Here is a 27,665-nt window from a genome sequence, read left to right as displayed (position 1 = left end):
GAAATTATGCACATGCTTAACCTAGTCCTGGGGAGTCACAGAGCTCACTGTATATAAAGAATCTAAGAGGTCCTGCAATAAAGGAAGCTGTTTAACCTTCTTAACCCAGAAGGTCCTAGATTTATTTGACCACAGGGCCTTTTATTTCTAAGTAATGCTAATTAATGCAGTTCACAGAAGGCCCGCGGGAGATGGCGGGAGATGCTGGCAGATGGTTGGTGTAGGGAAGGGAAGAAACGAAAGGGAGCAAGGTGAGAGGTGGAAGGAAGCCTGGCCTAGTGGGATAAAAAGTTGGGAGGCTCTGCTGTGGGGAGCCACTGAAGGCCAGGAGAAGAAAGGGGAGCTTGGTAGAAAGGGGATATGGAAAGGATGGTACCAGCTAGGACAAGAGCTGGCAGGAAAAGAAGGTTTTGAGGTTTCCCAGGCAGAGACAGCAAGAAGACTTGACAGATTGAACCAGGTTGGGGAGCAGTGCAAGGGAGGAAGAACTGAAGACTGGGCTGGAGAAGAGCAGAGCGGGGTATCACAGCCAAGGGACAGGTCAGCCTGGCTGGTCTGCAGTGGAGCCCTTCTCTCCACTGTCCTTTCTCTACCCCAAAGGACCAGTGACAGAGAGCACCCTAGGAACCCTCACCAAGCAAGGGGCCCGCCGATAGGAATTCATCGGAGCCACAAAGCCTGGGCGTGTAGCACCTGTCTAGCATGCACAAGGCCCTGGGTCAATCCTAGTACGTGAGTGACTGCAGTCTACTGGATTTTAGCTTAGAATATAAGATAAGCAGCCATTCATAATCCTGATATAAATTCATCACTGAGTAAGAAGGGAAGAACAGACAATATCCCTTACCAAAGAATTCCAAATGATTTCCGTATATTATGACCTACATAAGGATGTGAATTTGTGACCAGCACCTTAGTTTCTCTGCAACACCACAAACTGAGGTTTTTCTGGGAAGAGCGTGGACCCCTCAGGACACAGAGTCCCCTTTCTAACCGGATGACAATCAAGCAGGCTACTCAACCCTTCTGCCTCAGTTTCTTCATGAGCAGGAGAACAAAAATAATTCCACCTTTGTGGCTTATCATGAGGAGTCACTTCCACAAAGTGCTTAGGATACAGAGACATCCCACTGTGTGGGCGCAGTAAGTGGGCAGTGGCCTTGCCTTCCGTGGTTGCTTTGGCTGGGCAGGGGAGGTGTCAGGACCTGGTACTGAGAGGACGGAAGGATGGGGTGTTTGGAAGCCCTGGAGAAGATTAAACACAAGCAGCTCTTGGTAGATGAGGCTTGGAGATGGAAAATCAGTGCACAGGGGCAAGGTGCTCTGGGCTGTTCATTTGCATACGGCTGTCTCACTTTCCCAGATGCCCGCCAGTAATTAGAGGATAGGGTACCTCATTCTCCAAGCACCTCCAGGCGCTTTGGGAGGGAAGTTGTAAATGAGGCTTCCTATTCGGCTTTGGGATGGGAAAGGTGTTACAAGGGCCAGCTGGCCTCCCTCTGCCTCCACTGTGGGAGACTAGGAAGCAGTCAGGTGGGCAGGGGTTCACATGGGTCCCTGGGGGGTGGCGCTCAGGGGTGCACTGCTGTCTCCACCACCCAGCAAACTCCCCACCGCCTCCCTTCTGGACTCCCTCACCTTTGTCTCCATGACAGCCTCCCTCACCCCAGCATCCTGTGTTTGGCTGGAAGCAGATGGAGGGGAGGAGCTGCCAACCCCGCCCCTCCCCCCGAGTCCCGCCCCCTTCCGGCTTTTCTCGGCTGGCGAGGGGTGGTGTCCTTGAGTCTGAGCCGTGCTGAGAGAAGAGTGGGTGGTAGGCAGCAGGCCTCGCAGGAATGAATGGAGCCCGGGACTCTGGAAAGCAGCCTCTTTTGTTGGAAGCTGGATGAAGTCAGAAAGCTAAACAAAATTGTGGTTAAAGTTACTTCTTTCTCGCTCATCTTTCTCTTTCTCCTCAACTGGGCCTCTCCCTCCTCAATGGGTGTGGAAGTCACTATTGTAGCAGAGGGGTTAAGAAGGCAGGATTCAAATCCTGGATGCACCCATTACCAACTCTGTGGTCTCTGGCAGAGTGGAGGCCTTCTGTGTACCTCGGCTTCCTCATTTGTAAAACAAGGACAAGTGCATCCATGTCGAAGAGCCAAGCCCTGGAGAATGGGCACTGCCTACACACAGACACACAATCAGCCATCACTGGCCTGAGGCAGGGGCCTTCAGGTACAGTTGGGGAAGCCTGATTCAATGGCGACTCTGCTGAGCGGCAAGAGGCCTGAATTCATGTCCTGGGGGTGCCATGAACTACACAGCTCCTTTGTCTATCTCCTGGGAGAGAAATACTAACCTGCCTGTTTTATAGGGATGGTGTGGGAATAACGAGATTGCAGATGGCAGGATGCATTTCTGGGACTGATTCCACTTGCCAGCCTCCATTTTTAGCAGGTCACCATGTCTCAAAATTTCTAACTTTAAGGACCTTGGGCAGGGCAGGAAGCAGAATCAGCCTGTGTATCTGGTGACAGCTTCAGAATGAATATGGTGACTTCAGGGGAAGGGAAGGGACCCCTTGTGAGAAGCAGCGAGGAAGCAAGAGTGACCCGAAGCAGAAATGAACAGAGCCTGGTGAGTAGCAGGAGTGAGGGATCCGATGCACCCCAACCCCTGGGACAGAGGAACCAGGAACACTGGGCACGGGCTCCTGGCTTGGCAGGGAAAGCCATGTCTACAGCGGCTCCCAACTGGACAGCGAGGGCTTTTGGAGGCCACTGTGAGTCTGGGTGTGGAGGAAACCCGCAGGGAAAACACCAGCAAGGTCCTTCCTGGTCTCCACCCCACCAGGAGGCTGGGGACTGCCTTGCACCTTGCTGTCCCAGATGCAAGCCTGGGGCTGGGAGAAAGGGCTCCAGGAATTCTGACAGGACCCGCCCCCCATGCTTAAGTACACAGGGGCTCAGAATTAGAATCACACTGATTTAAAGACTATCACGCATAAGGATGTTTGTTCAGTGCCCCAATCTGTGGACTGAGATTCACATTTACTGCACAGATTCCATAGTTCAAAAGCGTGGAGTGCGAGAGACACAGTCTATGAGATGATTATGAATTACCTAATTATTTTGGCATAAAGATAGTTGACAGGAGAGGAACAGGGAAGGTTGAGCAGGGCTAGGAGGTCTGGGCTGGAACCCCGATGGTGCCCCCTTTCACAGAGCTGGTTGGGCATTCAGGGGAGAATGGCAGAGTGGCCATGGGGGCCCAGGTACTGACCTCTCTGGAGGACCCACTTCCATGCACAATGCTTCCTCCCAGCCACTTCCCAGTAGGTGGCTCACTTGCCTCCCTGATTCTTTCCTACCCTTGAGGTTCCAAGGTTCAAGGTTCCAGAAAGAAAATCTGGAGCACAAGCACAGAGGGGACAGAGCCAGGCTGGGGCTGTGCTTGGAAAGCTTCCTCAGCACTTCTTGGAAGGAGAAAGGGAAGAGACAAGACAGAGTGTGTCCCTGAGCCCTGAAACCTGAGCCAAGCCTGGCTTGTGTAAGCACAGCTTTCAGGAGGGCGTCAAACTTTCCCAGGCCACAGCTTCCTCCTAAGTACAGAGCCGAGAGAGGCTGCTGGGCGCCAGGGTCTCAAGGCCTTCGGCTCTCCCTGGACACCATCCTACACGTTCCTCTCACTGGCCCCTAGGTCTGGAATCAGAAACAGAGCCTGGAAATTATCTCCCTTTAGTAGAAGAGAAACCGAGGCCCTGGGAATGAATTCTTATTGTGGACAGTAATCTTTTCTCTCCTCTCCAGGTTCCTCACCTGCTGTCTAACTTCAGAACGTGGTTCCAGACCCGCAACCCTAACTCCGAGCAGCATGGCAGGCCAGAGGCTGGGGTTTGGAGTAGAGTGGCGAGTATGATGTGAGCTGAAAGAAATGAGATTGGGCAGAACTGTGGGGATCCCATACCTCACATGCTACTGCTTTGTTTTAAACACTATCCCGCTTTAAGGAAGGTAACAGGGAAGATGGAGGGAAGAGATGACGTTTTAGCAGGTGCATTCCTCTGGGGTGTGTAAATACAAATACCTTACCACGAGCGCCACTTGGTCTTTGTTGTAAGTTAATGTTAAGTAACAGGAGCGTCTCCAGAGCAGGCCCTCTGAGCAGAGTAAGGACCATGTGTAGTTTTCCCAGCCATCCCATGAAGCAAAGACTTTCCTTTCTCCACCATAGGGATGGCCAAGCTGGCCTTGTGACAAGGACAGCCCATTCAGAAAGGAGACAGAAAGCGTGAGGGGGGCTGGGCCGGAGTCTTAGGGGCTGCAGATAGGCAGCAGTTGGACATGAACTTGGCTGCTTTCATGTGTGTTTTTTTTTTAAGGAGCAGATCTGGCACTCAACGAGGCACTAACCAGGGCAATAGTAGACATGTGTTGCTGGGGGACCCTCTGGGAGCATTCTTGGTACCATCAACACTATTTCCCAGAAACCCTTAGCCCCTACTCATTCAAAAAAGGAACCTGAGAGGGGCACAGAACAGAACCATGGGCGATGTGGCAAAATGGTCCCCACAGCCGTCTCTGCTGCAACCCCTCCCCCCACCTACTTTTTGATTTTAGGCTAGTTTCCATGGCAACTCAAGTCCCCATCAGCTAGAGGGTTACCATGGCGACTTAACTTGGCTCTGCGTCCACAGCTAAGGAGGGCCCTGTACCTTGGCTGGCAAGCAAGGCTTGCAGGAAGTCAAGTGAAGGGAAGACTGAGGCCTAGGCTTGCTGAAGGGCACCCGGGGCCAGAGCCGGCCACCTGCCAGGCCTGGCAGGGAGGACTCAGAGCAGCGATCAACCCAGTCTCCTACACGACTGAGCAATGTCAGCTCAGGCTCTTCCTGTCCCTCAGTTCTTCCTCCTAGGCACTGTCTCATGGCTACTCCTTGCTTTGCTCTCCTGTTTGACCTCTTCTAAAAATCCTTCCCTTCTCCACATGGCTCCAACAGCCAGACTCCTCCAAATCCTCTTGGTATTTCCAGACTTAGTTGACAGTGTCCAGACAGCCCTTGGGAATATCCCACGTCTTGGCTGTAGGCAGGGCTGGTATTCAATTGCTGTGCCCCCTACTATGTGCCATGGCTGCATCTGTTCTCACCGCTCAATGCCTGCACCTCCTTCTGTCAGTGCTCTGGGTCTTGAACACTTATGTCCTTTATCCCCACCAGGTTGGAGGCTCTCTGCAGCCAGAGTCGTTTTCTTGCTTTGAATTTCTGTATTGCGCTCAGCACCAGACGTTGTACTGGTCAGCTTCTCATCACACTGACCAAATACCTGACACACACCACTTAAAGGGTTTATTCAGGCTCATGGTTTCAGAGGTTTCAGTCCACGGTCAGCTGGCTCCAAGGCAGAAACATCATGGTGGAAGGGCACAGTGGAGGACAGCTGTTAAACCCCTGGTGGCCAGGAAGTAGAGGGCTGAGAAGAGCCAGAGAGGAAGGAGCTGGGGACAAGAATACCCTTCCATGTCGGGCTCCCAGTGACCTACTTCCTCCAACCAAGCCCTAACTCCAACAGCTCATTCAGCTATGAACTACGGTAAGCATCCCATCATGCTCTAATTATTTCCCAAAGCCCCTTCCCTGAACACTTGACCCTCTCGGGGGACATTTTTTACCCAAACTTGGCTGTGTCCCCTTGTCAATGCTCTGAGTCTTGAACTCTTGTGTCCTTTTGCCCATCAGGATGGAGGCTCTCTGTAGGCAGAGCCTGTTTTTTACTTTGAATTTCTATACTGAGCTTGGCTGAGGATGAAGAGGGCTGGGAAGTTAAGAGTGGCCAATAATGGGACAGTAAGGCCTTGCCTCTCTCCGTGATGACAAAGAGGAGAGGGGCGGGAGGTCGATCTCACTTTTGGGGAGGCTGTGGATAACTGAGACTTCTACCTCAGCCATTTCGCTGTCTCCTAGTCTTCCGTGCTCCCTCCCTCCCTCCCTTCTCACCACTCTCCAGCTACTATGCCAAGAGAAAAGAACAGAAATGAAACGTGGTAAGTGTGGACCTCCCACGACCATCCCTTACAAATGCACTCTTGCTTTGCTCGTATATGCCTCGGCCCATCTGTGGGGCGCTGCCTGCCCACGTGCTGGAAACCTTGGACTCGAATCTTCAAAGCAATCCATCAAGCGCAGGGAGACATCCTTACTGTGTTCTGAAATAATTTTTTAAGAAAACTTTTATCGCACTCTCACTGTCTAAAACAATACATTCATTAAAAAACAGTGAGAGTGTATGATTAAGCTCACTTGTTTTTTTTTTTTAAATCGTCTGTAAAGAGTGTTATGTTTAAAATTAACAGCAGTACTTTTTACAAGACCAGAGGGATCGAATTCGGGTCCTTGCACTTGTGAGGCAGGCGGTGGAACCACTGAGCCAAATCCCCGGCCCTAAGCTTTTCTTAAGTCTTACTTATCCACTGGCCAGTGGGCTGAGCTCTGATGTGGGGGCTGATAAGTGCCCAAAGAGCTTTAATCACCGCCACTGTGACTGCATCAGGCTATGGCACCAGCAGGGCAGTTGTGCCAGGCATCTCCCAGAGCCCAGTGTGCTCTGTAGGTTCTTTACAGCATGCCAACCAGATCGGACTTACAGTAACATCTGTGTCCAGCTATGATCAAAGGGCCACAGGCTGCTTTCTCCCGCCACCCCCACCCTGAGTCCTGGGGATTGAACCCAGGATCTTCTCATTGAGCTACCTCCTCAGCCTTTTAATGTTTTTCAATTTTCAGATGGCATTCCACTAAGTCTTTAAGTTGCCTGAGCTGGGCTTGAATCCGCAATCCTCCTGTCTCAGCTTCCCAAGTGCTGGAATTACAGCAGTGCACCCCCATGCCCGACTGCTAGGTTCTGAAAGCAGTGTGAACTGTTCGTTTGCAGATTCCTCTTATTTTTATGGCCTCTGGGCAGCCAACAGAGCTCAACCGTTAGGCCTATGGTGTCTGAGGTTCTGTCACCCAACAGCAGTAGAAACTTAGACAAGTAATAACTTCTCTGTGCCTTGGTTTCCTGGCCCATAAACTGTGAGAGACTGTGACTGTGACCTCTACCCCCATAGTGGTCTCGAGCACTGACTGAACTGTATGCATAAGACACACAGAACAGTGCTGGCACAAAGGAAATGCTCTATTGTCCAAAGTCTGGGCAAATTGTCCTGACAACGAGTTCCCAGAGACCCTCTCTGCTTGGAAAGAAGGTCCATTTAGACCAGGGCTTTTCAAATTGCAGGCTGCAACTGATTTGTGGATCATGAAATCAATTTAGTGGATTGCAACCAGCAATTAAAAAACAATAGACCCCATACAAAAAGACAAAAGCAAGTACGTTCTACATAGTATTGTTTCATAACACTTTGGACCAGTGTGTGTGTGCGCACTGGGTTTGGTGGAAATGTGCTTCTGATTGGGGGTTAAGGTTTAATGAAAAGTTTTAGAGACACTGCCATAGCTGTTGTCAGATAGCGACAGCCTCGGTGTGAAGTTCTTGGTTTTGTCCTGATAGCAGGAAAGGCCAGAAGGGTAGGAATGCTCTGGCAGCCTGAAGAGGAGAGAGAGGACACAGCTGATGGGATGGAGTGCAAAACAGGGTCGAATGTGGAGGATCAGGATGGCTAAGGCAGTTTCTTATCTCAGGTTTTTTGCCGTAAGCTGGGCCTGCTTCTTACAGAGGACTGAAGAAAAGTGTTTTACCTCAAGATAGCCTGCGATGACTCAGCAGGATAAGGCCACAATCCATACTGTGCCCAGTGGCATGGGTCCCTTTGTGGCCAGGTCTGTTGACCAGACAGCCGAGACTCACTGATGAACACACAGTGTCTGCATGCAGAGACCACTGCTTGTTCCCAGCTGCCCACGGGCCTGTGTCTGCCGGCGATGTCAGGGGTTTTGGTACACACGATTCCATCCCATCCTCCCAATAGCTCTCTGAGCTAGAAAGGGTAGAATATCATTCTCTACTTACAAGAGATGTGTAAACATAGGACCCAGGCGGTAAAATGACCCGCTCGAGGTCCAGAGAAACACTGTTGGCCCCAGTCCACACCCTCTGGGCTGGCCCAGCAAAATTCCATTTGCCCACTTAACCTGTGTCACAGTAGGTACACGGAGATGGAGACAGCTTCGGGGGGGGGCTGTCGCACTGAAGTGGGGTGTTTTACCATCTGGGGCTCCTCCGTTGAGCCCATCAAAGAAGGTATGGAGGGGAGTACACACCAGCAAGTGTGACAGGACGTGGAGGTTTAGCATGGGTACATCTTGGGAAGATAAGAACCTCCCTGAAAGCAAGGACAACTTCTACGTTTCTGCTGTGACCTTGTTGTCTAAAGGAGTGACCAAAGTAGACCGTTTCGAGGTCCCCTTTAGCTCTTCTACCTGGACACGGTTGGGGCAGCCACGATGAGAATGACAGCCACCCTAACAGCAAGTGCTGTGCGTTAACCTCGCTCTGAGGCTGCAGATGGGAAGGCTGCCGTCGCTGTCACCAAATCCATCACCGCAGCCTTCACTGAGTCCTTCCCCATCTTCTCCACCACCTCACCCAAACTATTATGAGCATCACCGCTTCACCAGTGCCACCTGCCCCCGTCACTGCCACTTTCACCGAGATCGCCACTGTCGTCTCCTACTGTCAGCCATACATCACCAGCATCTCTGCCACCCAGATCATCACCAGCATTACCAAAACTCCACCACCACCACCAACACCATAACCACTGTCGGCATCGTTAAAACCACCACTGCCATCTTTATCAGGACCAACAAAAACAAAGCATTCTCATTGGCTCTACCACCACCACCACCAATGCCACTGCTGCCACCACCAGCGTGGTCCCTGCCACATCTGCCTGCCCCACACACTGTGACTGGCCCTCCGCCTTTCTTGAGTTCAGCTGGTATGAATCGCATGTGCTCTGAGTTCAGCTGAGTAGGCCTTTCTAAAAAGGCATCTTTGCTGAAAAAAACTGGAGGATTTTGTGGTTTTTAATCAAATTTATAGTACTTTACACGTGAGAAATTTTAAGGACAGGCACAGGGCAGTATGTTAGCTTTCTTAAAAAGTACAAAAAAATTACATATACATAAAACATGAATGCACCAGAGCAGAGAGGCTCACAGAGAGTCCGTATCCTGGTGTCACTAGAAACCTCACTGCGGGCTCAGGGGACACAGCTCCCCAGGTCCACAGCCCCTCTGTGTTCCTGGTCCGTTCTTCAGCCTCTCTACTTCAGCTCTCCCTGTTCACTGCCCTGCAGTGCTCACCATCTGCACTGCCTGCTCCCTATCCCAGGCCACAGAAGTGTCACCTGGATGGCTCCTATAGCTCTGATGTCTTCTAGTTGGTAGCCTGTCACTCCTGCCTCCCGCCACCTCTACCTATGTTCTCCAACAGCAGCCTGAGTGACTTTTGGAAAACAAAAACCTGATGTTACTCCTGCATTTAAATTCAAAGGCTTTCCTGTCTTTCCACTGGACTTACAAATTCCGAATCCTTATCTTAACCTACAAGGCCCTGCTCGGCCCAGACCCCACCCCTCCATCTTCCCAGCCCCCTGATTCACCCAATCTGAGCTCAGTGAACACTTCCTTCCCTCAAATACCTGAGCTCATTCCGACGTCAGAGCCACTGCGTACACCACCTCTACTTGACTAACTCCTGCTCAGCCACAGGGCCCTGGCTGAAGGCTTCCTTCCTCGGAAAAGCCGTCCTTGACTAGCCCCTGGCGTTAAATCACTCTCACTTTTCCTACACAGCACTTACCCAGTGTGAACTGAGGAGTCCTTTCTGTGATTATTTGCTTAAAGCCTTCCCCTCCCCTAAAAAACTGCGAGTCCCAGGAGTTAAGGATCGAGCCTATTTTGTCCACTGCTGCAACCTCAAAGACTAAAGCAATGCCTGGCATGCAGTGGGCGCCCAACCTAGGCTGAGGGTGTATCGCTAGTCATCCCCAGACTCTGAAGCACAATGCCACACGGGTGTCCTCGGCCCCAGCCGGGGACAATTCCTCTCCTTTTCTTACCCCAGTGCTAGCCACTTAGGCAATGCCTTGCATTTTCCCTGAAAGCCACACCCAATTCTGTTTCTCAGCACATTGCCCACGGCTCTGCTCTAAAGAGGAGTTAAGAAAAGGAAGCAAAGGCCAGCGGTGGCCCCAAGACAGTAGGTGCAGAGGATGATGCTGTGGATGCAGGGTGAGGAGAGAGGTGGAGGGAAAGGTCCTGAGGCTCCCTTCAGGCCACAGTGCAGGGGCAGGGCGGGGAAGAGGCAGGCCGGGGACCAGGGGCCAGGGCCAGTGTTGTCCATTAGAGACAGCTCTCGGCAGACTTGGCCTTCCTTTCTCCAACGCTTGAAGCAGCTGGCTTGGGGGCTGCATCAATCCATCCCCAGCACCACCTGCAGCTTCCTTTGGAATCTTAGTCCCCACGGCAGTGTTCGGAGGTGCCCGGCGCATTTCACCCTAAAAGCGCCCCCATTAAGAGGTGTGAGGTCAGGCTCTTTCCATCTGGGTGGAAAGCCTGTGAAAGCCATGGGAGTAGGAGCGCTGGGGATGCTGCTGGGGGTGGCAGTGAGGCTGCAGCAGTGGTGGCAAACTTATGACACATGTGTTTTTCTTTGAAGACAAAAGATGTTCATGTAAGAGTTGTTTTTTCTAAACTAAAACCTCAGGATTCAGATTTAATTGCAGTGTTGGCTCTTTGTGATAAATAAGTGGGTTTGGAGTTGCAGTTTGGGCACTCGGTCTCTAAAAGCTTTGCCGTCACTGGGCTCGGGAAATGTGAGGCTGCTGGCCATGGGTGAAGTACCAAACCCAATCTACCTGCTCTTTGAGAGAGGACTGGACTTCGGCAGGTGGGACCTCATTCCCCTACCTCTTGTTACTACCCTCGTTTTCTGCCGAGGGAAACCAAGGCAACCCCAGGAAATCTCTTCATGGGGAGGACTTAAGTTCTACGGTCTTCACAGGCTTCACACTGAGGCCATCAGACCCAGAATTTCCCGGGCCTGAGGCCATGGTCCGTGGTGGGATTCTGGCCAGTCCAACTGGAACATCTGACGCCTGGCAGGGGCCAGTGTATCTGTGAGATTTAAAAGCCACAAGGAGGGAGAGGTGCTCGTTACTTGATCCTAAAGCATCAGAAGATGGAGTGTTTAAAATTCATGCGTCAAGCCAGCTGCAGCCATTTGCTGAGGTGACATGTCCTCCTTCCCCAGCTTGAGTGCCTAAAATAAGGATCACGGGACGAGAATAGAAGCCGAGATCCGAATCTGGATCCTATATCTGCCACTCATGGACTGGGTGACCTAGGCTGAATTCTGCTTTTTGTTCCATCAGTTCCTCATTTGTTACACAGGGGATTGGATGGTGATCACTAAGGTCCCAGCAGGCTCATTCTAAGGCGAGCTCTGCGAGGAGACACAGCTAATCCCACTCCTTGTTTCAAGGACCTGCTGCCTGTGCCCAGGCAGAGCAGCCTAGCTGCATGGTCTAAAGAGCAGATAGCTTGATTCAACTGTAGGAGAAAAAAGCAACACTGAAGTAGGAGTCCGGGGAGCCCGTGGTGATCCCGAGCAAGATCCGGATCCTCTCTGGCCTCAGTCTGCTCATCTGCAAAGTGAAGGGTTTGCACCTTGTCTCTCGCATCCCTCTGGCTGTGACACCATGGTGCTGCGGCTTGTCTTGGAGTTAGGAGCAAGCACCCACGAGCTAGGTGGGTTTGGATTTATGCCAATGGAAAGGAATCTCTTGATTACGTCTGGAAGCCTGGCTTCTGGGTGCCTTCCCTCTATTCATGGCCCATTTTTAAAGTCCATGCTGAGAAATCCTGACAAGGAACCAGAGAGAGAGCGGCTGTCTGCTGGCCCTGCCCTGGAGCCCAAGTGGAGGGAGCACCACCCTACCCTGCCTCTCAGAAACCCCAAGTCCTTGAAATCACAGGATAAGAGGGAGCAAGAATGAGAGAAAGGTTCTGTGGTTTTTAAGGGCCTCATACTGAGACCATCAGACCCAGAATTTCCTGGGCCCGAGGCCATGGTCCGTGGTGGGACTCTGGCTGGTCCAACTGGCACATCTGACGCCTTCCAGGGACCTCCGTCCCCCCACAAGGGAATGGCTTTTCCCTACACTTGGGACAGCAGCCAGAGAGGTTCCCACAACCACCCTGCACAGACAGGGAAAGACAGCCGGGATTGAGCGATCACATGAGCCTCCGTGGGGGTGGGGAGCAGCCCCTGCTCAGGAGGAAGTTGAGACATCAGCAGCCTGTCGCATTTCTCCTTTCCTATTCAGGCTAGGGGAAGGCTGCTTCCTCCAGGTAGGCAGCGAGCCAAGGAAGTGAGCTGCCCCAGAGATGACACGGAGGGAGATGTCCTGGGCTTCCTCCCTGTTGTCCCCCGCTCTCATTTAGAGTAAAGACAAGCTCTTCAGGTCTAACCTCCACCCTTTGTGCCACCACCACCGTTTTCTCTGATCTCGCCTCTGCACAGAAAGGACAGTTGTTCTACCACCCTCACAAACCATCCTCCACCCCATCTGTCTTTCTCTCAGGCTTCTGTGTCTCCTACATACAGAGTTGCTTAAGATAATGTGTGGCCTTTTTTTTTTCTTTTTTGGTAAGTAGGGAGGCAAGAAGGAGGTGGGAACAGTTCCCTTTCCAGTGATGTCTGGCTCAGACTGATGCTAGTGTCAGTTTGCGCTCCCTGAACATATGGGAGCCTGGGAACAAGAAGGAGGCAGAGATACGGGGAGAAGCTGGACTCCCCAGTTCCTTCCAGGGCATCAGAGAGGCGACTGATCTGCCTGGAAGATGAAAGGATTCTGGAGCCCCACTCCCTCAGCTCTGACTTCAGACCCCCATCCAAGCAGGACCTTCCGGCCCACTCACTTGGTGCTTGCTCCCTGCTCTTTTACACATGGGTTCGGGTAATCAAAAGGGAATCTAGTCGGTCGTAAGTGATCTGGAATCAGAATGGGGAAACTGCCATCCCGTAATCTCATGCAGAATAGCTCAAGACAGATGGGATGGCTTTTTTCTTGTTAACCTTTATATGAGTCAGGATAACAGAGAGATGAGTGTATTTGTAATATAGATAGCAGAACCCCCGATGGCAGCAGGCTGGCTGTCAAGCTGGGAGTGGGTGGGCAAGAGACAGAGGCAATTCCGGCCCCTCCGTACCCATTCTCCAATTGTGTGACTGAAGAAAAGGGGCCAGGGCTTTGGGGTGCTCTGGTCTTGCCCCTTCCCTTTTTCTCTCAGCCAAGAGAAGCGGTGGGGACCAAGCTGCCCTTAAGATGGGGTCTCTACCTGCCTACCTTCTGTGCTCTTGCCCCCCACCCTCCAGAGAACCAGAGATGGGAGCAGGAGAGGAGGCTCCTGGAGCTTGTTCTGCACCTGGTAGTTTGCTACACATGGTGCCTGCAGGGAGTGGGGACAGTGACAGAGGGTAGGCCTTGCTTCAGCCTGGACATCTGATTTCTAAGCCAGCAGCTGGACTTGTGACAATGGGTGCCTGGAACTGCCAGAGCTGGAGGCACAACGAGAGCAGGCTGTGCCCGGGCACAAACCTGTGATGCTGGCCCCAGAAGAGAGGCAAGAAGTGGAGAATGCCCAGCAGTTTGCAGGGGTGACCGAGCCACTGAGAGGCGCTGCACAGAGGATTTCCTGAGCTTGGCAAAGGGAGAGGTCTGTGAGGAGAGCTGGTCGGGAAGGAAGATTGTGGATGGGAGGAGGCCGGTGCTGCTCCATCAAATGCAGGTGGAGGGCAGACAGCACGTGCCCTGCCATGTCTAATCTCTGTGTGCGGTGTGGGCAGTGTCTAGAAAGGAGGAGGCATCCTGGGAGAGACACGCAGGGCCTGATGCGCAAGTCACCTGGTAGATGTGGATGTGAGGAGATGGTGCAACAGCAGCAGTGCCCAATGACAGGAAAGGAGAGGCAGGGGTACGTGGAAGACGTCAGCCTGGTGGCAGGGGAGCAGGAGGGGGCGAGTGGGCTCTTGGCAAAGAGGCAGGCTGAGGACAGCAAGGGCTCAGAAGGAAGGGTCCAGGAAAATACAAGACTCTGTAGACAGACAGGCTGGAGGCTGCCAAGCCAAGGAGCACAGGAGCTCCCTGCAATCTCTGTCTGACTAGGGGATGTTTGAGCTTGCGTGAGGGGCTGGTTCTCCCCCATCAGGACAAGGAGCTCCTGACAACCAGGCCTATGTCTCCTACCTCAGACTGGGGGCTCTCCAAGGACAGGGGCCATGTCTCCTTTCTTTGCAACTCCATATGGCAAGGTGGATAGACAGCGATAAAATAACAATACAAAACTACCATGTACTGTTTTGGGTACTTCTCAATGTGTTGGGCACTGTGCTCAGTGCCTCATTTAACCATCATAGCAACCCCCTTTCTTCCCTTTTGGCTGGGGATTGAATGTAGACATGTGTCAAGCATGAACCCTACACTGAGCTATACCCCCAATGCCTACACCATAGATATTATTTGACCTGCTTAACAGACGAGGAAGCTGAACTCAGAGAGGTTAATTGATTGGCCCAGGGTCTCAAAGCTAGTTCATACAGAACAAGGATTTTAACTGAGGTCTGTCTGACCCCAGAGTCTATGCACTTCGCCATATACTCTCTATCCTCCCTCCTAGGACCTCAAAGGAATAAGGACAATGACTTACATTGCTGCAAACAGCTTGAGTTGAGAGGCTGAGAATTTTACAGTTGTGATCCAGAGATATGATTTCAAGAGGAAACGGAATCTCTGCAGAGTGTGGGAAAATGGCAGGAATCCGCCTTCCACCCAGGCATAGGCTGGGCTCCTCCAGCTCAGAAGCAGAGGCCAAGAGGTCCTTCCTCTAAGCCTAATACCCTCACCCAACCCCATGCTTGAGGGAAACAAGGGTCCGCACCAAGCCCATCCACCTGTTCCCCCCTGAGAGTAGGGAGGAGCTTGGATGCTGGGGGCTCATTCCTCCTCAGATGTCCTCCCAGCTGGGTGGTAAGAAGCCATCAGGGTGGAGTTCATGCCTCAGGCCTGGGAGGCACTTATGAGGACCTCCAGAGGATTGTTGGCCAATGCAAGGCTAGACAGCCCAAGGTAAAGGTGTGGACAGGTCTGAATATTCATTCCCACTCAGAGACAAGGACACTGCCAGTTTTCACTCTAATCTAGATATGAACCAGACCCTGGGCTGGGAATGAGTAACAAACTTGAGCTAAACATGCTGCCCTTTGACAATCCTCCACATCTCAGTGTCTGCCCACTTTTTTATTTGGGACAGAATCTCACTGTAGTAGCCTAGGTTGGGCTCAAACTCACAATCCTCCTGCCTCAGCCCCCAAAGTTCAGGAATTACAGGCATGCACCACCATACCCGGCTCCACTCACTTTTTAAAAAGTCTCTGCTGTTCACTTTTCACCATCATTTAAGTAAGTACTAGGTTGCCATAAAACCTTAAAACCTCTGACAGCACCAACTTTTTCTCCTTGTGATGGGTCAGTTTGAGTCAATTCCCCTCCTGGGCGCTTGGCTGATCTCCTAGTAAAGGAGGCACAGAGCTGTGGACAACCTTTTCCTGCCCTGTGGGTGGGGTGGGGGGAAGAAGAAGTCCATTTGGGGTAGAAAAGGAGCCCAGTCCGACATGTGGAGCAGAACAGAATGGAGGGCAAGGGTGCTGAGCAGGCGGATACCCGGGAAAGGATACCCCCTTTTCCCCCCGGGAACCTGGCTGCTTCCTGGGCTCTGGGCCTAGGAGACAGCTCTGTGTCCTACGACAAAACCTGTCCTTTTGTTTCAGCTGGCTCCAGAGGGCTTCTCTATGTATACTGAGAGGTCTGAGCAGAACATCAGAGCTGAGCTGAAGGAAGGTCAGTGACGGAACCACAACCTGAGCAAGGTCCAGGGGAGTTAGTGGTGAGCACCAGGGTCTGGAGAGCCGCAGTGGTCAGGATGAGAAAGGATGAGGTGGCTGCAGAACTGCAGGGAAGGGAGGAATGGAACTACTGACCTATGGGGGTGCCAGCTGCTCTATACTGACCAGGACCCTGAGCATTGGCCCCGGAATCTAGATGAGGAACAGGTTCGAAAAAAGGCCACAGCTCAAGTAAGCTTGAGACAACTCTCATATACATCACGTCTGTTATCTCAGGTAGTCAGGGACCCAGAGACACATGAAGTTCCAGGCTCCAGATACAGAGTCAGGCACATCCATTCCCTAAAGGAGCCCTGGTGCACTGCAGGGTGGGTCTGCAGGGTAGAGACGTGCATGCATATGGTGTGAAAGCACAGTAGCCACTGACCCTGAAAGACACCCCCAGTCTGGAAGCAAGATACCTAAGTGGGTCTGGGGGAGGTCTTACAAGAGACCTCCGCATAAGACCACCGTGTTTAGAATAAAGGGTCTGGGCAACTGCTCTCCACCTGAGAGGCATAGGGCACAGTGGTTACAGAGGCAGGTGCTGCAGACAGATTGTCTCCAGGCCCCTCTGCTTCCTGGCTGTGTGACACTGCCAAAGTTACTGAACCGCCCACTTTCCTCATTGGTAAAACAGGGGCAAAATAGTATCTAATTCTGCTGTTCTGACAGTTAAGTGATCAATACATGTAAAGTGCTCAGAACAGTGCCTGATGCATAATATATACACAATGATAGACAGCTGGGCATGGTGGCACACACCTGTAATCCCAGCACCCTGGGAGGCTGAGACAGAAGGATCACAGTTCAAGCCCAGCCTGGGCAACTTAGCAACAGCAAAGCCCTGTCTAAAGATAAAAAAGTAGGGAGCGGGCTGGGGACAGAGCTCAGTGCAAAGGCCCTGGGTTCAGTCCCCAGTACCATAAATAAATAAATAAATAAGATATTATCCTAACTCTCAGATCTTACGCAAGGCTAACTTCTTACCTCATTAAAGCATTATAGGAAATCTAAACTAGAAATCAGGGGCTACTATCAGAAGGAAAGTGGGAAGGGAGAGGAAGAGGGAAGTCATGCCCTGAAACGCAGAGGGGGCTGAATCCACAGCACCAGCCAAGTGCCAGCCTCGATGCCAGCCTTTCCCATGCAGTGTCTCATCCAGGCCTCCCCGATGTGGGAGCTGAGCAGGCTAATCTTTATTATCAACAAGAAGGCTGAGGCTCGGGCAGCTAAGTAGCTTGCTTATTCAAGACCACAGTTTGTGAGTGGCAGATCCAGGATTCAGCCAGAAGGGGAAAGAGGAAGAGCTTATCCTAAACATTCCAGCCCCCACTCTTCCTGACCATTCTAGTCTCCTCATCAGGCCACCTTGCGCCTCTTCCTTTGAATCCACTGGGAACTCTCCTCCTGAAAGCCTCCCTTCAGCTCCCAGGCTCTGCTCTGTCCAGCACCTGCCACGCCTCTGCGTCAGAATTCCTGTCTGTGGGTCTCCTTCCCACAATGGGCGGTGAGGGCTCTGGAAGCAGGCAGGGTCCCTGGCAAATAGCACCTTGGGATGTTTACAGGGTGCGGGAGAGACCGGATCTTACAGACCTGGGTTTGCAGGTCCACAGCAAAATTGGCTGAGCCTAAGAGCTCTGGAATACACAGAGGCAAGGGGAGAAGGGAGTTGCTGCTAGACATGCAAGAACCTAGTGGCTAAATGGAGGAGCTTGAATCAAGCCTTGCTTGAATCTTAGCTTTACCATGAACTTGCATTTGCCTTTAGGCAAGCTGTTCAGCATTCCTTAGGCTTCCCCAAGTTTTCTCACATCTAAATTTTATGTATTAGTGGGGTTACCAGCCAACAGGACTGCACCGGTAGGGCCATCCTGGTCCTTCAATAATACAGAAACATTCCCTTACAGTAAGTGCGTCTTTGACCCTCCCCACACACCCCTGGCACACTGGCCAGCTGGATCCATCCTTATTGGGATCCCTACAATCCAGGAGCCACAAACTTAATAACTTGCATGACAGGAGGACCTGGGAGTCCTTTGGCTCTGCAGCTGTAATATTTCGTGTATGACCCTTGACTAACACCTCATCGTGAGAATGAGATGGGTGTACTCAAACAAAGTACTTGGCACAGCTGGCAAATACTGAGTGCTCAATAAATGTTAGTCACTGTTGTGGCTGATCTCCAGTGATTCAGACCAGTCTGGCAATGCTGAGCGGGTCCCCTAAAGGGCCTCAGGATAAAGCTGCCTGACCTATGTACAAATGCATAGCTCAAGTAGAATGATTTCTTCTGGAGAGCCCAAATTCTGCAGCCAGGCCCTTTGGTGGTCCTGAAGCTACAGGCTGGGATGAAAGACCTCAGGAAGACCTGGGACATCAAGCAGGCCTCCGTGCCTATAGATCTGGCCCCAGTGCTCCTAGGAGCCCTGCAGGTCCCAGCAGGAACAGCACAGCCTATTCTACCTGCTAACTCACTGACCTGGCAGAGTGTCAGGCAGCACAAGGACTGGCCCCTGCCTGGCAGCTGAGGGGGGCCACCTTTGGCCATTTACCATGGCCGAGAGAGCAGCAGCAGTACTGGCCTCTTGCCCCTCCATCAAGGTCAGACATCATTTCCTTCCTTACTGTAGTCACTCTTTTCCCCCAGGGCTAAAGCCAAGAGCTGGATGGGAGGAGGCCAGGCCATGAATTCTGCAGCAACCCCTGGACAACTATGTCATCATCAAGCCCCAGTGGAAGCAATAAAACAGTAGAGCAATGCCTACGCCTTGTGGCAACCCCTGAACTCTAGGACAACACCTGCTGGGGATGCCCAAATCCTCGATGACAAAACACCCTGATTCTTCTAACAAAAGAATCTCATGGCAACGCTCAGGCATAGCAACTGGAACAGCTGTGGCATCCCAAAGGAACAGAGGAAGATGAAGGCTTGGGCTCAGGGTGAGAGGCATTCTCACTCCTTGTGGGCCTTCCTACCCTGGGAGCAGCCTGCTTCCTTCACTCCCTGAAGAACCAACTTCTCTGAGGACTCCAAGCCAGCTAATCCCCATCCTGTCCTCTTCACCTCCTTTGAACAAAGTTGGATGACTAGAAAATGCCTTCTCTAGCTAAGAGTTGCATTCCCTTAAATAGCTCCCCAACTTGCTGGTTCCTTCAGGAAGGCGTCCTCGATTGAAGCAGCTTAGGAGCTGGACTGCAGCCCCCATCCCACTTAGGTCTGCTTCAAAATTGCATACAGTTGCAAAACTCCATGGTCTAGTTCCAAATTGGCTTCATACTTCAGTGCCGCTGAGTGGAGCTTGGCTCACGCTTTGTGAATCATGGGTCTGCTTTCAGCAGGGCACTGCTGGGGCTAAGGCAGTGGTGGACCAATCCCTGGACAGGGCAGAACACTGCACCTTGGGCAGCAGGGCCTAATCAGAGGTGCTGCTAAACAGAGACAGCCTCTGAGCACAGGGGTGGCCTCTCCCTGGGCACCTCCCATGGGGACACTGACTGCAAGGGCAATCTTCCCTCCAGCAAAGAGATGTGGAACGGAGAGGCCCTGAGCCAGCTGACCTCAGTAGTCATCCACCTCCCTAAAGAGGGAGCAGATGCAGGATTGCTTTGGGGCTCATTTGGCGGCAAACCTCTATTTCTCTCCTCCACTTAATTAGCTGCCCAGAGCCTACAGCAGCATCACAAGGCAACATTACCATCAGCCATGATCAACCAATCTTTCTGGTCTTATTTCCACTTCCCTCCTTCCCTATCTCTCCTCCAGACAGGGTTTTTCAACACCCCATATCAAGCCCCTCGTTTACCTCCTCTTTTCTTTTCCAGTTCCTTTTGTCTCTGCTGCCAGAATCCCACCCTCCTGTCCAGTGTCCCCTGCCCAGCTGTGCACGTGTCCGCTCCCACTCCACCCACCCAGACTCTAGATCTGGGAGGCCTCACTCTCCTCAGAAGACACCTTCTCACTTCTTCACAGCACAGGCCACTTCCCGCCTAGTCCTGGAATGAAGGCAGATGTCTTTTCTTCTCAACTAGCCTATCAACTAGAAAGCCAGCCCAAAGCCTCAATCTTGGGAGTACAGTTTCTTGCCCAGAGATTGCCTGGAAAGTTGCTCCTAAAACAGAATCAAACTGTTTGAGGAAGTCCTGAGGTTCCTGGAAGCCGTATGTCCTATGGGTTAAGTACAAATCCTGGCTCTCTTGCTCTTTTACTTTACTGGCTTTGTGTGGACTACTTACATTTAAGTGCTTTCAGTTTCTTCACATGTGAGTTTCAGGATCACAGGATTTTTGTGAGCATTAACTGACTTAGAATGCAGAAGGAGTAAGAAAAATGCCTTTATACACCAAGGGCTTGGTAAAGGTCATTATGAGTTGATTGTATACTTGAGTTTTTTGTTTGTTTGCTTGTTTGCCCTGGAAGAGCCAGGTACTGGAGCTTCAAGGAGGCAGCTCCTCACTGTGGGGATGTTGGAACCCCAGGCTTCGAGGCACTTCAGGGACTCTGCAACAAGAGGGCAGGGCCTCCTGGCTGGCTGCCAACTTCTCCAAAAGGAAATGGGTCTATCTAGTGATCACCAAGAGCAAAGTTGAGCCTGTGTCTTCAAGTCTGAGGAGGAACCAGCACTTACAGTGCTTTTCTGGGAAAGAAGCCAGGAGTCTGAACCCCCACAACCTCTGCCTGGGAGTCTGTTTGGGGGAAGTTGTTCCACCACACTTACATTTCACTCTTTTAAATCTGCCCAGCTCTTGTGTAGAAACACACACACACACACACACACAATCAAATGCACCTTTAGTATATGCATATGTGCTGGAAGCCAGCGAGTGTGCAAGCATTTATATGCAGTGATCCCTGTAAACACAATCTATCTGCTGCACACCCTATGCTCACACCCTGACACCGACCTCACTCAACTTTAAAGCCCAAAGGGTTTACACTATGTGCTCTACAACCTATTAACCTGATGCCTCCCACGCAGGAACCTCAGTCTTGCTCTTAACATTCATTACCTTACTGCTCAGCTCAAAGCTAAGCTTGTGATCTTGGCTCTCTATGGCATCACCTGGAGCTTAAGACTAGACCAGACTACATGCAATGCTAGCACCCCAGACAAACAGCCTTCAGTGCAGCTCTGGGATTCCATGGGGACCATCAGTGGGAGTATTTACAGCACACCAGGGCTTGGACCTGTCCTTGTTCTTGCTTTCTATACCCCCAAGTCACAGGAGGCAGCACCAGAGAAGCCCAGAACAAGAGATGCTGCTCAGAAATTAGAAGTCATTATGGTGAACCGCCCATCCCAGGGCCCTGAAATGTATCATTGAGATGTCTAAAATAGACTCTCGGATGGCTTGGGCCAAGGCCCATTCTGTGCTGATTCCTGGCTGCCAGGCTGAGATTTGGCTGGAGCTGAGCTGGAAAAGACTGGTGTCAAACACGAAGTGTACAGCAGCGTTGATGGCAAGAACTTGGAACATGCTGGACTCCAAGCGCTTAGGGGGTGAACCTGTAGCCTGCAGATGTGCACCACCCTCTCCCCTCCCAACACAGCATTGGACCAGGCTCAAGGAGTCTACAGACTCCTGGCAGGCCTTCATTAGAGCTTCCTACCCCATGCAGTTTGCACCTCCATATAACAGACATGTAAAATTTTTTGCCCAGTGGGGAGGTGCATGTAAAAGCCAACAAGCCCACCCCACTTATCCAGGCACTAAGGTCACTGTGGACAGTCATGCTGGACACTCCGGGAACATCTCTGTTCCTCCCTCTAGTGGGGAAACAGAAACAGTTTCTGGGACATCTTCCCAGTCTGCGCCCTGATCCCTGCTGGTCAGAAGCGGAGACCCCAGTTCACTGAACAAGACGGAACTCAGCCCAAGAGGCTCTGTTTTCCTTCTCCCCAGGCCCTAAAGAGCCAGTGTGGAGCAAGGTATGGAAGGTGGTGGGCTAGCCTGTCATCTGAGGGGCTCCTATTGGAGGGAGCTTGCTCATGGCCCCCTGGCCCTTCCTGTGCAGAGAGAGAGAGAGAGAGGTCTGCAGGCTCCTGGGACATCAAACACATCTGGGTAATCCAAGCAGGGTGTGGGGGGAGGTCAGCCAGCGCAAATGAGAAACACATGGGGTCCATTTCCCCTCCACTCGCTGGCTAGCTCGGGGTTTCCGGCAGAGGAAGAAGGGTGTGGGAAGGGTTGGGCCAGGAGCAGATGCAGCCAGGTGCGATGATTGATGATTCCGCAACAGGAGCCACCTGAGATGCTGATGTTATGAGGTGGTGGGGGTGGGAGGAGGGGCAGAGCTCGACTCCACTGGGCCTAGGAACCAGGCAAACAGGTCAGGTTCCTCTCTTTCCCATCAGGTCTTATTAAAAACCAAACAAAAGAAGGAGAAGGAAGAGGATGATGAGGAGGAAGAGGGACAGGAGGAGGAGAAAAATACATGAAGACCAAGGAGAAACAATGGCACTGAGCTTAGATAACTATCTGACCTCAAACAGAAGGAATCTGTGAAAGGCACTAGCTAAATCTGTAAGGATCCAGAGAACAAACTGGGGCCATGGATGGAAATTCCCAGAAGATAGAATCTTGGCTCAACATTAAAAAAAAAAAAAAAATCTTTCTAGTAATGAAAGCTTTCCAGGAAAATAAGGTAGTGAGCCCTCTGTCACTTGGAGTGAGTAAATAGAACACCCACCTGCCTGTGATGCTGTAGAGGGATTAGTTTCAGCTTTAAGTGGGAGGCTCAACTAGACGATTTCCATTCTGTGGCTCCATGAAATCCCACGGAAGGCTGAGCAAGGCGGAGTGCTCTGCAGAGAGGAGGGGACTTCTCTCTCCCTAGCTGTCCAGGGAGACACTGCAGTATGCTGCAGAGGTGGCTAAGCAGCAGGGTGCTGAGCTGCAGTTAGGGACCAGGCGGCTCTGCTCAGCCTGGTCAGTGCAGGATCTAGGGCCCTAGGGCCACAGAAGCACCTTGGACTTTCAGCCCAGGGGTTAGGGGCTGCAAGGGATGGTGTGGAGGGACACTGCTCCCCAGGGAGGGGCAGAGTAGGAGGTGAGCAGAAGAGGAAGGATCTGGTGTTGACAGACTGGGATGGAGGGCAGGGAGGAGGTAGGTAGTGGCAGCCCCAGAAGAAAACATCCTGGTGGTGATAGGAAAAGAAAGACTCTCCTGAGTGCTAACCCTGAGGAAGGTAGGAGGCTGCACTGCTCTGCGGTTCTGGGCCAGTTTCTGTAAATGAGCACCTGCAGCCCACACCTGGCCACACAGCCTTTCCTACAGCCTGTGATGGCACAAGCCTGCCCTGCCAGGGGAGGGACGGAAATGAGCACCATCCACACTCTGCTGCTAGGCCAGGGAAGCAGTATCAGGCACAGCTCTGGATGGGCCCTGACCCTGGGGTGCTGGGTGTGCTCATCCACACTGCCTACTTCCTGGGCAGCAGGTTTCTGCAGAGTTTACATCTCCTCTGCCCACTCCACCTTCCAGAGTGCTGGATAAAAGAGAAAACAACATGTGCGAAGGTATTTCATCCCCAAACATCCGCTAGCAAATTCTCTGGAGTAACCACTCCCCACGCTGTAGTTGCCCCCCACCCCCACTCCAAACCAAATGGCTTAGATATGAATAGCTTCCTTCCTGCCTTCTCATTTCTACTTGGCCTGCAATTCTGAGGCCTATCTGTGGTCATGGCAAGCCCTCCCTGGATGCCAGACACCTTGGTGAGGTAGTGGTCGAGAGACTCCAAGTTTCTGGGTTCTCTCATACTGACCTTGGACAATCTTAACTGCTGCACTGGGTGCCTTTTTCCTGGAGGGCAGAAGTGGGGAAAGCTGAATGTTTTGGGGGAGTCAACTGATAGATTTCTTATAAGATCTTTAGGCAAGGACCAGCCAATGAGGAAAAAAGAGTGGGGTTTAGGAGGTGTTTGTAGTATTCCAATGCTACGCATCAACATAAGCTCTCTCTAAAACATGTGGGACATTTTCCAGGTCTAATCACCGCCCTATCCCTACAGGGTAAAGATGAGTCATAGAAGTCACTTACTTAAAATGAGTCACTTACCAATGGGGAAACTAAACCCCAGGGGTGGAGCCAGAGTTTAGGACTTCTGGACAGGGGGCTTAAGGAAGTCATCTTCCAGCCCTGGCCCAGACCCAGGCTTGGTAGCCTTCCTCAGGGTGCCAAATTGCGTGATGTGGACTAAGGCCTCTGATTCCTGGAATTGGGCCATTTTCCTCTGGACCCATCCCTCAGTCTTCTAAGTTGCTAGAGTTCCCCAATGGGACCCTATTACTTGGCAGCTTCCACAGATGGGAAAGGGTTAGGGAGCCCATCTAAACCATCTGGGCCCCAGCTGATTTCTGGAAAGGGGACGATCAGGTTTCAATTCTTCCCTTTTATTCCAGAAAGGCTCTTATTTGGGGCTGCCTCACCTCCCCCAACCATCTGCCTCAGAAACTGGGTCTTGGGTCTTGACAGCTCCTTGGGTCTGAGATGGTACCAGAGAGTGAGCCTAGCCTGACAATGAGCCTCACGGGTGAGGTCAAATCCTCCGTGTCCTTAGCCACCATCCTGAGATATCAAGGCAGCCATTCTCCCTGGAACCACCCCGCTCTCCACCAAGGGTAGTCCTGACCTGGGAACACCTCACAGGCCCTGGGAGCCAGAACTTTTCTACGTTCTCCTGCAGTCTCACTGGTCAGTCCATCCTCCACTTTACACAGGAGAAAACCTTGGGCTGGAGTCACCAGTGTTGCCCCATCCACCTGATGCCAAGCACTGCCTCCTAAGGTCCCGCCCCACCTTGGACCTCTCAGCCGGAGATAGTCGTAGCTTCGCCAACTTCCCAACCTCACTACCCCTCACATAAGAGCGAAGTCCTTCTGCCCTCTGAGGGTCACATCGGGACAGCTCTGGTGGCCCGTGCCAACAAACACCACCTTGGTCAGGCCCCTCTACATCTGCCACCTCTCCCTTCTCTCAGTCAAGTCTTCTAGAAGATTCTGTGAGGCAGGTCTGAGGAAGCAAAATGCAGAATCTCTCTGCCACCATCAACTCAGAGGTGACCGGCCCTCAACCCTGTACCCTGCCATCTCGACAGCCACAGAGGTGTTCTCTCCCCACCTGCAAGGTTGCTGAGAGGCTCCCAGGGAAATGTTCCCAGAGAAGCAACAGCCACTGAAGGACCCACTCTCCAAGCCAGGTCTAGGACTAGTTGTCAGGGATTCTTGTGAACTAACTGAGAGGCCTTCAAAAGATAGCCAGTTCTTGGGGCAGTGTAGGGTATTGCCAGGATAGGGGAGGGCCAGATGGGCTATGTCACCTCAAAAGGGGGAAGCCCTGACCTTGAAAACAGGTCTGTGCCCTCTGCTATTCTGTGTCCAATGCAAGTCACATGTAAGGTCCTATTCTCCCATCAGTCCTGAAAGAGCGTTCATCCAGTCAGGCTGGTGCCTGCTCCTTTTGCCTCAGTTACAATCTGATTATCTCTGCCTCTAGCAGACCTAACGCAGGCCTCCCCTTCCGGAACAGTCCCTCCCCAGCACACAGCCCAGTCTTGTCTTCTCTGTAGCCCTCCTTTGGGCCTGTGACCATTTTATTTATTTTTCTCCTTGCTGTCTATCTGGTCCCTTTGCACTGCAGGCTCCTTGAGAGCAGGCGTGGCAGGCACTGGGCACAGGAGAGTAAACCTCTCTGCAGGGTGAGGCTGCCCTCCCACTCTGCACTGCCCATCCCCACCCCTACTTCCCCCACGGAGTCCTGGCTTTCAGGAAGGGTTCTCCAGGGACCAGCCTGCTCTTTCCTTTTTGCCCTTGTCCACTCTCTTGATTGCCTCTGCAAAGCCCATCTGCGGGCCTCCTGTGTGAGGATCACTTCTCAGAAGGGCTGAATTCCTTGCCCCTGCTCAAGACTCTCATCTTGGCTCACCCCGGAGTTGGGGAAGGAGGGGGTGCCGAGGAAGACTGCAGCAGGCTGAGCCAGTCTCCTCCAGCTTAGTCTACAGGTCTGCCAGGCGGGCTCTCCCATTCCCCACTGCCCACGTCACTCAGACCGCCGCCCGTCACCCGGCCCCGCCCCTTCGCGGCACAGACACGCCCCTTCCCAGCCCCGCGGGGCCAGCAGCCTGCAGGGGACTGGGAAGTCCGCGCAGCCAAGACGGCTCGCCTGGGCTCCGGGCCTCACCAGCCGCCGTCCTCCCGTGCCCCCAAACCCGCCCACGCGGGATCCCGAAGCTCGGCAGCCTGGTGTCCATAATATCCTCGATCCATCCGTTCCTGAGGGCAGGGGCTCTAGCGAGAGCAAGCGCAGTATTCCCAGCCCGCTCCGGATTTTTCCGCATGGACTCTTCAGGCTCGGAGAACAATGGAGCAGCTCTCTGTTTCCTTCACTCCATCAAGCTTTGTTCCTCCCTTCTCCCCTGCTCGGCTTCCACTGCCAAAGGGTCAAACCCAAATCTCGGCGCAAAAACCTAGACCTTTCTCTGAAAGACCCAGGGTGGGGGATGAGGGGTTGGGGCCAGAGCCGGGGCTGAGGTGTGGGACGCGCATCCAGATGCGCGCAGCTGGCTGCCCGCCCGGCCCCGAGCCCCAGACGCTTCTCCTTGCCAAAAACCCCACACCCGGGAAATCCAACTCGCGCTCCCACTCGGGATCCACAGAGGAAGTGGAGCCTCAGCTCAGCTCAGTTCCAGAGCCAATTGGCGCTGACATCTGCTCTCCCCACATCTGTCCTCTAGATGCAGGCTCTCAGCAGAGGACGTTCCCCTGGCAATACTGACGCTGTCTCCACAGCTGAGGTCTCCAGCCCCAGATTTTGCCACATTAAGATTCGGGACTTTAAAATTCCAGGATGCCAATGGGTTCAGTTTCTGAGAACCTGGCTCCCCCGCGCCATTGTCCAGCCTCACCTCAGGCAGGCCAGAACAGCGCCTGGGCTCTGGCCCTTCGTCTCCAAGACGCGCGTGGCCATGCGCATCTAGAGGTGAGCCAGCCCTGCACATCTGGGCGCAAGGCCCCTCCTCACCAGCCCGCCGATCAGGAGAGTCCTGCGGCGGGGGGAAGGGGAGGAAGCTCTGCTTTCCCCCACCTTCCCCAGCAGCTGGCCAGGAGAAAGCCAGGGGCGGGGTGGGGCGGGGCGGCAGGACTCACCCAGCATCTGGCTGAAGAGCAGCTGCTCCAGGTCGCCTAGCACGGTCACCACGAGCTCGGGGTCCACCTTGAGGAAGGCCCGTTCCTCTTGGCCCTTGGCGGGGGGAACCGGCCCGGAGCCTTTCTGCGCCTTGGCCTTGCTGGAGAGCAGCTCGTCGTCCGACTTGCCGTCGTCGCTCACCGCCGCCTCCGGCGCCTTGCTGAGCGGCTTGACCTCCGCGTAGGGTCCGCGCGGGATCCGGCTGGGTTTTCCCGGGCTGGGAGCTAGAGGGGCCAGGGGGGTCTTGGCGCCGCCCGCCGGGCTGCCCTTGGCCTGGAAGAGCGAGTGCTCAGACTTGGATAGCGTCTTGGACATCAGCGGGGCCTCGCGGCCCTTGGACCCCATCTTGCCCAAACCCTTGGGGGCCTTGGCCATATCATCGCTCCACTCGGGCTCATAGAGCTGCAGCTTTTTCTCGGAGTCCGTGAGGAACGAGAGGTTCGTAAGCGACTTCTGTTTGCGCAGGTTGGAGGCGGGCGGCCCACCGGGGACCCGGCTGTCCACGCTGCCGGACTTGAAGACCTTCAGCTCGGCCGCGCTGGCCTTGG

At 52.9% G+C, this 27,665-nt stretch overlaps 1 protein-coding gene across 1 annotated transcript in view; it reads right to left on the bottom strand.

The window, feature by feature from the left end:
- LOC104876893 (neuron navigator 1-like) overlaps positions 1–27,665 on the bottom strand; it is a 55,561-nt gene that overhangs the window by 25,339 nt on the left and 2,557 nt on the right. Inside the window, exon 3 of the mRNA XM_033761974.1 lies at positions 27,078–27,660. Coding sequence (XP_033617865.1) covers positions 27,078–27,660 — 583 coding nt within the window. The remainder of the gene's footprint in view (positions 1–27,077; positions 27,661–27,665) is intronic.

Source organism: Fukomys damarensis, unplaced genomic scaffold (genome assembly GCF_012274545.1).
Source record: "Fukomys damarensis isolate Sample0158 unplaced genomic scaffold, DMR_v1.0_HiC HiC_scaffold_11, whole genome shotgun sequence".
Lineage (NCBI taxonomy): Eukaryota > Metazoa > Chordata > Mammalia > Rodentia > Bathyergidae > Fukomys > Fukomys damarensis.
Note: the sequence above shows the minus strand (reverse complement) of the source record. Positions and strands in the feature narration are given on the sequence as shown.